This window comes from Lissotriton helveticus, chromosome 6, assembly GCF_964261635.1.
Source record: "Lissotriton helveticus chromosome 6, aLisHel1.1, whole genome shotgun sequence".
Taxonomy (NCBI): Eukaryota; Metazoa; Chordata; class Amphibia; order Caudata; family Salamandridae; genus Lissotriton; species Lissotriton helveticus.
Window position 1 is genome coordinate 1,376,354,923 of NC_136067.1, and position 12,099 is coordinate 1,376,367,021.

At 41.1% G+C, this 12,099-nt stretch overlaps 1 protein-coding gene across 4 annotated transcripts in view; it reads right to left on the reverse strand.

The window, feature by feature from the left end:
* Positions 1–331: 331 nt before the first annotated feature.
* Positions 332–12,099, reverse strand: part of LOC144763498 (E3 ubiquitin ligase TRAF3IP2-like) — a 336,420-nt gene continuing 324,652 nt past the window's right edge. For 3 of the 4 annotated variants that reach the window (XM_078649142.1, XM_078649140.1, XM_078649141.1), the window contains one exon: positions 7,518–8,262. In XM_078649142.1, coding sequence (XP_078505268.1) covers positions 8,116–8,262 — 147 coding nt within the window. In that variant the 3' untranslated portion in view covers positions 7,518–8,115. Of the gene's footprint in view, positions 8,263–12,099 lie in introns of all 4 variants that reach the window. The other variant, XM_078649139.1, reaches the window with a different exon arrangement.

The following is a 12,099-nucleotide window of genomic DNA, read 5'->3' on the forward strand; positions in this document are numbered from 1 at the left end:
ACTGAATGATTTTGTTAGATAAATTTAACGGACAGATGATTGGCCCTTCGAGAGAACACTCGAGGTACTGACACTAAGGGAAATATATACATGTTGCTAAAACCTTCCACCATTTGCACATGGCAAGACGTTTTAAATTGAACAACATTCCATTGAAATTCCAGCCTTGCAAATCTTCCTTCTTCAGGACTTCCACAAAAGCTTGTGGCCCATGTGATGACCACATCTGTGCAACCAAACCAAAGGGGATTGGTCCAAGAGACGACCTGGAACAGCAAGATGCAGCTATTTCACATAGGTGGTAAAAAGCAGGAAAAATGAAAAGAATGCGTTTATTTAGTTTAATTTTTTTTATATTTATTGTAATTTAGGGTTATAGTTTAACAAAGCAACCTTAAGTTGTACATTATCTTTCAGGTCAAGAAGATCCCCAAGTTCACAATACCTGTAAGAGAATTAACTTTTTTGGTACAGCTTTACTATATATGTTATATACCAGACCAATCTGCAGAGCCACAGAAATAGAATTAGCAGTTCAGTGACACCCATTCCCACCCATACCTGTGCATCACTCAGGGTGGTCTGAGGAGAGGAGGGACTCAACCAAACGCAATAGTCCTCGCTCTTCTCTGCATTCAATTTCAGTGTGACATCAACCCTACCAAGGGTCTGGGCTTTTAAGTCATGAGTCCACAGTTCCGAATAGTAACTTCTAGTAGATTCACAAGCCACTACATTTCTCATTTCTGTCAAAACAAATGCAAGCTTGGGATCTTCGTTTGAATGCTTTGTGCAAAGGCACGGCCCATTAAGGGCTCCCACACGGTTTGAGTCATATCTTTACTGTTTACTTCTTGGACTTGCTTGGTGATCCTAACCCAGAATTCCTGTACTACACTCTTCAGTCTCACAAAGTACAATGTCACTAAGAGCATCAATGCCAAATAAGCCATAGTATCTACTGATAACTAGCCTTTCCATACAGTTAAGGGCTACATTGTAAGACAGATCATCCACATAACAGGTGTCACAAAAAGAAAACATAGCACTCTGGATGCCTATGGATGATTAGGATGCACTGCAACAAAGTCAGAAAAATGTATGAGGAACTGAAAACTACATAAGTTTTCCACAGTTCCGCAAAATACACCAAACTGACATGAGAGATTTAATGTCAACATAGTAGAGGAAAGTGTGAACATACTTAGAAGAAGGTTGTAGGGAACCAAGAAATTAATCAAGAAGTATGCAAGGAAGCATAGGATAGAGGTTGAAACAAAAATAGATAGTCACATGCAATTTCTACAAATATAATACTACCCACTGGTAGTTACTCTATTTTCACCTCAGGAATCTCATGTTGTGAGAAACCATTGATGGAACAAGATTCTTGTTACTGATAGATGAACATACAATATTCACTGTACAAATAAGGGGCAATGTGCAGTGAAGAGCCCACTAACAACTTGAGCTCTGATGTGCACACTTTACTCGACCACAGACGCTTACACTACACACTGAAGAATGCTTTCTAAACAAAATAAAGCTCTGCAGAAGAATGCTTTGTAGGATTACAAGATGAGTTTGTGTTACTGGAGCATCAATTTTTCAGTCTGGCTGTGTTGAGTTTAACCAGCTGGTTCCATTGTACCAAATCAATATAACAACTCTTATGAGGCATTGATTTTGCAAATGAAAAGCCCGGACTGGAAATTTAGTGCCTGTGTGACACAGAGTTCTCGGGTAACTCTTCTTGAGTTTAACTCAAAATCATTTTACAATTGAGAAATAATACAATTTGTTTCACAACAGAATACAAACTCATTCATGTTTCAATCCTGTCAGAAAAAGCCCACCTCATCATGAAAGTAAATTAAAATAACATCCAAACATCTTTGAAAAAGTAGCATGTTAAGTAACAAGACCTGGCACTACTTTGCTTATTAACTTTTTGACTCTTAAAGTATTATTGCAAATCTAAATCATTATTTAAATTTAAAATGTGTTAAAAATGTTTTAATTTATTTTAAGCAAAATATATTAGGTTCCACACATGAGGGTGGTCATACTCTTAGTTTAGGCCTTGTTTGTAAGCTGGTCAATGTAGCGGCTGCACTTACTGCACCCTATAACACATTCAGCCCAGTCTGAGATATTAACCAGATGCTGTAAATATTTCCTATTACAAGTTTTTAAATTAGAAATAAGGGTTGACATGTGGAATCAAAATACAACACATTGAATCCAAAATATATTTTCTTTTTACCAGGCATTTTTCTCTGATAAATTTCAGAAGGTGTGCCTTGCTGAAGTGCATCAGTGGAAAATTGTGGAAGTGCAGTGCTCATCACAAAATCTGGAATTCTGATACCTATGCATAATTCTGTTTCCGCAGGGATAGGAATTCTCGTGCAAAGGCAGAATCAGGACCAAAATGTTGAGCCATAATTTGCCTTAGATTAATCTGTTAATAAAAACACAAGGTGCCTGGTAAATTACTGAGCATAACAGTCTTACTGAGTATAACAGCCTTTACTGGCTTAAGGTGCTCAGACTTATCTTATCTAACTTATCTTAACTATTTTACAAAGCCTACGTTTATCTGCTCCAATTGATTATTCCTTACAAAAAGGATTCAGTCTTACATTACAATTGCCTTAAATGTGACTACACCGCTTGATAAAATCAGGTTATACCTTTCTACAAAAAGAGCATGTGTTCAAACCGCCTCAAGATCCTAAAATGGAACTACCAAACATTAACGGGATATGGAGGACATTCTTTTTTGCAGGTGACAAGCCCTTTGTAAAAATGTACAAAAGATATCTTATTAATTCAAAGAAATGGCTAAGGAGGCATCCATATTGATGAGATTAGGAAAATATTTGCAGAACTTAAAGAGGCCACCAGTAAGTGATGTCACAATAGGCCTCAAAACCTAAGCCGTCATAATCGAACCAGGATGATTCTGGAATACCTAGTGACAATGGTTGTTAGCAATGCAGCACTTGGCAAAGAGAACCTTTTTAGGTTGAGCCTAATTAGCGCAAGCGCCGCTCTGCGAGGCATGCTGTATTCAGGTAGGGACTTGAAGCACTGCCCTTTCTCCACCCATATTTTTCATTGGCTTGTGTCATTGTCCACTGTAAACTGTAGCTGTTCATTGGTCAATAGGCTCTCCTTAGTACAGCCTTGTCTTATTTTGTAACCTGCCATGGCAACACCCCCTGTTACGTGTGTTTTTACTCGGTAGGCTTTAAATACAGCCTCCGAGAAAAAGGTTTCTCAAATAGGTTTGCCCTGCCTGCTGTTGGAGGCAGGACATGCTCTCTCCTAAAGCTTTTTAAAAAAAAGATTTGTATACCACAAGCACATTTGCAATAGGTCTCCCTTTGCAAAAGTTTAAGCTTTTGGCATTGTCAATGACAATGCCTTTTTTTATCTGTTTTAAAAACAACACATAAATTGTCATTTACAATGCAACTTGCTCAAACTCTCTAAAATGCGAGACATATTGCATTGCAAATGCTTGTGTTCTACAGTGGATGGCCCGTTTAGAAGTGCCAAAAATGGCAATCTTCCTCAAAGTATTCCTTCATTAGCAATCTTCCTGTAGTTTTACAAAATAAAAAAGTAGTTTGAACTACAGCAGAAGCTTTTAGAAAAGTGAAAATTAAATCCAAACTATGTACTCTACTGTCACCTGTAATCCAAAGGGAATCATTAACCCCTTGGATGCGTCATCGTCCGACGTCACGGTGGGCTTGTGCGGAGGACGGTCGGGGCCGTCCGAACCACGCCCACCATTTATTTCACCCGCACCGGAGCGGAATTTCCGCCGCAGTTAAAGAAAATATAGTCATCCCTACTTTTCTAGTCATGTAGTTTTAAAACCTGTCATTCAATACTTTGAAAAATTAAGTAATTTTTCATTCATTGGATCATATTTTTCCCTCTGGGTTGGTGGCTATGGGGTAAAGTGCATTATTGCTATGTTTTGGGATTCCGCATGGCTTTGTGAAACTGTGACACATTACATTTATACATTTTCTAGACAACAAATGAAAATGTTTTCCTTCATTACGTTTGACAAATATACAAGCCCACTGAGGGTTGACCATTTTACATCAGAATTTGTCTCTAATATTGAGAGGGCAACCAAAGGTCACCCCCTCTGTGAGAATGACTATTGCCCCCTCTACCTAGGATATATGTGTTTGTGTGTATGTGTGGCCAGTAGTGGAAGCATAATCAGTAGTCTGGGGACAAGCCGTCAGTGTTTCCTCACGATAGCCAAGGAGGTTCTACACAGCGGTGTCAGAAGATCCTGTAGAACCTCTGCTGACTGCTACACTCTCTCAAACTGGGCAGAAGAAATATTGAGGAAGTGCACTGCTGCTGACCTGTGAAGAGAAGGGAACTTATGTTATGTTATCCCGGGGTTTTATATAGCGTACGGCTACTCAGAAGAGTGTCCCGACGCTTTGAATTGCACACAATCTCATAACACAACAAGAATAGAAAATTAAAAACAGAGAGAAAGAAACCTAATAGGGCCAGGAACTAAGAGGAAAAAAGCCAAGTTTTGAGCCCCTTCCTAAATGTTAACAGGTTAGGGGAACTGCGCAGGGACACAGGCAGTTTATTCCACAGCTGGGGCGCTAATAGTTTAAAAGAACGGCCTCCGATGCGGGCTCTCTTGACACGGGGAACCGTAGCAAGAAACAAGGCTCCTGACCTGAGCGGCCTGGCAGGGTAATAGAATGATAGCCTTTTCTGAAGGTATTTTGCTCCGGAGGAATGCATGGCTTTGTATGCCAGAGTAAGGGTCTTAAAAATTATCCGCTTCCGGACAGGAAGCCAGTGCAGAGCCTCCAGGAGACCCGAGGCTCTAGCACGGCGAGAAAGTCCATAAATGGCGCGTGCTGCCGAGTTCTGGACAACCTGTAACCGTTGGAGCAGGTATTCTGGCAGGCCGAGATATAGGACGTTGGAATAGTCAATTCTCGAACCTATAAACGCCTGAACTGTGATCTTCCTGTGTTCCTCCGATAACAGGGGAAGGAACTTGCGTAACATCCGGAGCAGTCCAAAGCAGGTGCCAGTGAGCCCAATTACCTGTGAGCGTAGTGAGAGGCCATTGTCGATCTTGATCCCAAGGTTTTTTGCCACCTGGGACGAACTTGCTGGTGGAAACATGTTCTCAGGCCACCACACTTTCCAGTCCGGATCTGAGCTGCATCCAAAAAAGAGGACCTCGGATTTATCCGAGTTGCACTTGAGGCTGTGATGTTGGAACCACTGAAACACAGCCTCAAGGCAACCCTGGATCCTACCTCCATCAAAGTCCGCCCCCCTCTCACAGGTGAAGAGGAGCTGGGTGTCATCGGCGTAGGAAACGATCTGAGCCCCGAAAGACTCCGCCAGTGCCGCCAGAGGGGTCATGAAGATGTTAAAAAGAGTAGGGCTCAGTACTGAGCCCTGAGGAACTCCGACACCCAATGGCGACATCTCGGCGGAGCAAGCAGAAGCCCAGACCGTTTGTCGACGGCCAGCCAGAAAAGATCGAAACCACTGGAGCACCGTCCCCCGGAGACCAATCTCTGCGAGTCTTCCAAGAAGACCCTCATGGGGGACGGTGTCAAAGGCCGCCGACAGATCTAACATCACATTATCTGACAGTGTGAGACATTTGACGGCAATTCACAATTCATCTGCATTCCAAAGCCAGGTCCACTTGAGTGAGAGAAACAGTTGACAATAGCATTGCCAAGCACGACTGTCCAGGATCCACACTGTCACCCTTGGCAGCTTCCCCATCAAAGCCTAATAAAACACAACAAGATCTAGGACCAGGAGAGACTTCATTGCCCCCAGACATCAAGAAAGTGAGCAAGGTTCATACCAAGCCTCCTTGTAAGATGTCTGCACCTACCTCAAAAGCCATCCTGTAAGGTTGGGGAAATCCCGACTGACTTTTTGGCTGTCATCATGTACCAATGACTAGATTGAGACTTAGTGTTTGATGAAACAAAATCTAATGACCTCCACACAGTGGCGGTATGCTCTCATGGTGTGGGCTTCATTTAAAAGTTTTTACTGTCCCTTACAGCCATGTTTTTCATGCCAGTGAAAGTAAAATTTGGCCATTTGACCGTCCACTCTAAATCGGGCGGGTGGTCCAATGGCAAAAACCTCCAGCAGCTCTTACTCTTTTGGGCCGTTGGAGGAGTAGGTCAACGATGGAGTTGGAATCTCCCATATGAGTATACTTAAGGTCAGCCGGTGGGTGGGTGGACCTTCAGTTTGGTGGGGTGGGTTCTCCGTCGCTGTTGCATTGAAGACCCTTCTCCTCAAAACTCGAAATCAGCCCCATCGTTTTCACTTGCCAAGTGCAGATGGGGATTTCACTGTTGGAGCAATTCATGGACTTCGTAGCAGGAGCATTTATTTCATAGCAGGTTCACCAGGCGCACTTCTGAGCAAACATGGAAACTCCAATTGAAAATAAATCATCACTCTTTATAACCCCCAAAACCATTCCATTAGTCTTCATAGTGCCTCTCTGAAACAAACTACTGTGCTTTAGTGCTGCAGCTGCAGATCCAAGGATCCCTGAAACATCCCCCAAAGATGGAAATAAACCCTCAGGTTCAATGTTATTTCGATTTCTAGTGCGCATAGTAGATTTTAAGTCTACTTGGCATTACGTTTCTGGCCCAGAATGTGGTAGTCCCTTCTGGTTTTCATTATTTTTCTTAATTCCACCTGTTATTAATGCCTCTTATGTTTAATTAAGCTTTTTGTGTTTTTAAAGTAAAGAGCTGCGTGGACATGAGCCTTATCCACCAGTACCTGCTATAATTTATTCCAACTGTATAACTCTACAACATCTCCTTGAGTATGCGTTGGTTCCTCAGCCTCACTACCTTATGAGAGTCAAGTGCTAAATGGAATACCTGATCCTCAAGTAGGACTGCGGAAGTGTTGTGGCACCAGGGCATCCGCAGTAAATTACCTCAATTGTTGTAATTACATTCTGGTAACCTCTGGCAGTCCTGGTGCCCCAATAAAAGGCCCTACAATATAGTTGTTCATTTTCCTACAGTTCAGGGTCAATTGTGTAACACTGGACATAAGCATTATTCATATTCACCCTCTTTGTGACATCCAAATGCCCGGTGTGGATTACTGCTTGCATGCCAACAGCACCCAATTATTTCCGGGTTCTCTGGCATGTCACAACAGCACTACACTCAATTTAAGAATGGATTAACAAAAATAAATTACTCCCAAATCTTTCAATGATATAGCCTTAATTAGAGTATGGAGGGGACTGGGAATTTTCCAACAGGAACATTATTGTGGAGGAAACTTAGCCAATGGATTCATATTTGTAGTTTCCTTCAGAAATTGGTGGATCTTTGGTTCCCTCAAAACACTAAATGAGGACCACAATTTTTAGTAAGCAAATCTAGGAAAGAAGTGTTATCTAATGAGTGTGTGGCACAAGAGAATGTGATTTACTTTTTTATTTTTTATAACATCTGAATAGTTTTATGATCTTTATGAAGGAATGTTGTTAAGAATTTAAAAGAACTGCAGGTGCTGAGGAATGATGCAGCTTGACTGGTGTCCTGGAATTCAGAGTGGTCACTCATGGAACCAATCCTAAAAAGACTACATTCACACCCTGTACACGAGTGGTACCTAGATTCTCACTCTCATGCTTACAGCTCTGTTATGGACCAGTTACTAACTATCTTACTATTATCTGGTAGTTTCAGGTGTATTCACAAAGATGACTCCTATTCTGTTAAGGTCCCAATGCTGTGCAGTCGTCTTCCCCAAAGTCTGGTACTAAGAAGGTTTCAGAGAGATAAAAAAATGTACTCCAATACAGCATTTCGATAAATCACCAAATATGTTCTGTTGCCCCCTCATTCTTGTTGCATGGGTTAACTGCTTGGATGCCTAGAGATATTAATAATTTAATGCTGGATTAGATCAAATCAAACCATACATATTTACACCAGTGGTAATATAAAAGCTTCATTCAAGCAGATCTCCCTAACCCTGCCCATAGGTTCTATAATATTTATTTTCGACTGCTGCTCATATTGGCATGAGTGTGAGTTTGGGCAAAGGTCCAATAGGCGGAGCAATTAGTTCCTCTTGCCTCAATAGCCTCAGCAAGATTTTCTTTATGTTCTCAGGCCACATGTAAATGTGGGTGTTCCGGAGCCAAGTTGGGACGTCCTCCTGCAAACAAGAAAGAAAATAGTACATGGTCAAGTCACTTTGCTCAATGCTTCAGATTTAATAAGACAGGGTTTCCTCAAAAGCAATTTGACAGAAGATCAAAAAGTGGCATTACAGAATTTAAAAAATGACAACACTATAACTATCAAGCAGGCTGACAAAGGCGGGTCAATTGTAGTATGGGGTGTCCCCCAATATACAGCGGAAGTCAATAAACAACTTTCAAACCAAGAGTGGTATAGAAAAATCCCTAAAGATCCAACATGGAAATTACAAAGACAACTCTTTGAAGTATTAAAATCTGGCCACGAACAGGGCTTCCTTGGTAAAAAGGAATATGAGTTTCTTCAAAACAACCATCAGAGGACAACAATATTTTACGTGTTACCTAAAGTACACAAAGATGAGAAACAGCCCCTTGGAAGACCCATAGTTTCGGGTCGGGAGTCACTATTTGAACCCGTCTCCAAATTTGTAGACTTTTTCTAAAACCTTTTATGAAGGAAGTGAAATCATTCCTACAAGATACAACTGACTTTCTAAACAAATTGAATCAGTTGCCATTTGAAGAAAATAAACATTGGATAGTGAGTATAGATGTGGTTTCCCTTTATACTCAAATTCCACAAGACGAGGGACTAGCAGTATTGAGAATGTTCCTAGACAGTCGACCAAGGCCAGTTAAGATCCCCACCGACTTCATATTAGAATTAGCAAGTTTGGCATTAAAAAATAATTTTTTCAAATTCAATGATGAATTCTTCTTCCAAATAAAGGGAGTAGCCATGGGCTGTCCCTTTGCCCCTGAATTAGCGGTATTATTCATGAGTGCCTATGAGGAGAAATTCGTATATACAAACAATCCCTTCAAACACTGGATCAGTTGTTGGCTCCGTTATATTGACGACGTGTTTTTAATTTGGACTGGCAACGAACAACAACTCCACGAGTTCCATTATGGTTAAACAGTAGAACATCTGACATCCAGTTCACTCTAACTCAATCAAGACAGAAGATGGCTTTCCTGGATGTTGAAATTTATCCATCCGAAGGCAGACTTGCCACCACCCTGAACAAGAAAAAATTCGACGGAAACAAGGCACTGCACTATACAAATAACCACCCACGGAGTCTAAAGGATAATTTGCCCTATGGGCAATTTCTCAGAATTAGACGAAATTGCATATTTAAGGACGAATACATGCATCATGCGAACAACTTGAAGGAGAAACGAACATCAAGAGGTTAGCTGAAAAAACTTGTGAAACGTGCCCTAAAAAGAGCCTGGTGGACACCACGGGAGTCCCTTCTAACCAAAAAAGAGAAGAACCCATTAGACCGGATCGTGTGTGTATCAACTTACTGCCCTACGTCCAATTGGTTAAAGAAATTGATCAATTATAATTGGCACTTAGTCAAAAATCTAGATCCAAAACTAACGGAAGCACCCCTTTTCGCATTCAGAAAAGATAAAAGTATTGCGAACCAAATCGTGCGAGCGGCTCTACCCAAGCAAAACAGCTCAACATTGAGGGATTATGTAGGCCTCCCGCCCATTACAGGTCCTCACAAGTGCGGCACTTGCATTTGTTGCCAACTGACAATTGAAGGAGAGCTGTTCTCCCACAATGGCATCCATTGGAAACATACGCAATTCACAAATTGCAAATCCAAATATGTCGTATACGGAATATTGTGTCCATGCAAAAAACTTTACATTGGTAAAACAAACCAATAAATCCGTCAATGGATTGCACAACACAAGTCAAGGATTAAAAAGAATGTACAGTCGGCACCCCTCACCCATCATTGGAACTTGCATGCCCACACAGAAAAAGATTTAAGATGGACCATCATTTTCAAAAGTCGATCAAGATGCCAGGGGAGGGAACTTGGAGACTAAACTAACGAAAAGAGAAGCAACTCTTATCATAGTATTCAACACTGCAGTTGACGGCTTGAATGAGCTGTCAGAGATTTTCCATTTGTGAACACTGTCAAACACTGTGATGCCAGTCGAAGAGGATCTGGCTACTGGGAACGGCTATATACGCACCATTGCTAAACTAGCACAAACATGATGCGGGTCACAATGCCTGGTTCAGATTTTGCCATATGTCGAGAAAATGAGACCAAGTACAAACTAGACTTACTGCCACACATTTCATCTCTGGATGATACATTAAGCTTGTGTTGCAAGTTCTGCATTTCGGCTGCTGCTGACAAAGTGCTTTTTTACAATATTAAGGTTTCTGGAATTAAGAGATCCGTAAAACATTTTCATTCCCACAATGTTCAATTTTTCCTACTGAGAACGAGCTATGTCAGAAGCCCATTACCGATAATACGCCATTGGACATCTCAGATCGCCCAATATAACTTCAATTCCCAGCATGCCCGGGACCGGCCGCTTTTCAAATACGTCATGATCCTGTCAAGGGACGCGACTCCGCGAATCGTTTTCCGGGACTAAGCACCTCAAGGAGTCATCCGGATGCCCCAGTGCCTGAAACTAAGGTAAACAGCATTTCCTTTCAGTCATTCCACCCTTTTTAAACGTGTCCTATATGTAGAGAGCCAGTTTGAGGCAAACGTAATATAGGGGTGGCCCGCAGCACTGCAAGCTTCGAGGCCCAGTGCTCGCCCCCGGTGGCCCTACCACGCCCTAGTACGAGACACGAAGGTTGTTGTAATGCATGTGGCTTAAAAACACTAAAGTCTGACAACTTTGGAGGACAGCGACGCGCATGTTTTATAAACCTAATCTGTACATGTGTAAATTGGCAAGATTAATCCTAAGGGGTCCCATTGTCTTTCAGACAGGGTTCACGTTTCCTCGCTTTTGAATATAAGAAAATAAAAAATTGATCAGAACGGGGTGATCGCCGACACTAGAGGATATTAAACAGCAATTTCCAGGTACCCCTATTTCTGACTTACCCATTCTAATGCGGAAATAGATAGCATTTTCAAATCGAGAGTCAAATATTCTCCTTAACTTCTTACAGCCACAGAACGATACTAGAAGACGACCGACACACCTGCAACTTCGATTGCATGCATAACTTCAGTAAGACATCCTTCTTCTTCCTTTTCTAGTCAGTATAAAAGTGATTTAGCTCTACATCCTTCTCATGAGTTCTTTTTACCAACAGACTTTGACAGAGTTTGCCTGCATGAACGCTAAGGTAAGACACTAATAGACACAGAGTCGAGTAGTCGAGTGTGATTTTTGAGCGTAAGCAAAGTAAGACTTGTTTCCATTCTTTTGTCTTTCAGAAACTTTGGGTCCTGATGAGAATCCCCACATTCAGGGTGATTCGAAACGCGTAGACTATTTTTGTTCAGGCCTATCTGTATTTAAATCATATTGTTTCTGTGTTTGTTTCAAGTACAGGAAATAGTTTAGACGGCCTGATGTCCTTGTACATACATTGTTTGTGTATATAAATGTATGAAAATATGGAGTTTTTCTTTGACTCATCAAAAGAATAATTGTTCTAGAATAAGGGACACTAGGGTGGGCAGTGTAAATGAGTGAAGTGTGATGAGCGTTTGGGTGTGTAGATGAAGAGAATAGGTGAATGATTCTGACACAGTATGATTGTTGTTGTTCTCCAGAATTTTAGAAGAGGTTGTATGTTTAAGAGTGTTTAAAGGGGCTTCCAAAAACACAAAAAGAAAAATTGTTGTGTTTTGACATACATAAAATAGAACAAATACATTCTAAAGAAATAGAATAGAAATAAAAATAAATAAAGTTTTTGACTTTTGTATGAAACGGAAAAAGTGGTTTCTTGGGGCAATTGTTTAAATCATTGCTTTTCAGTATTTAGT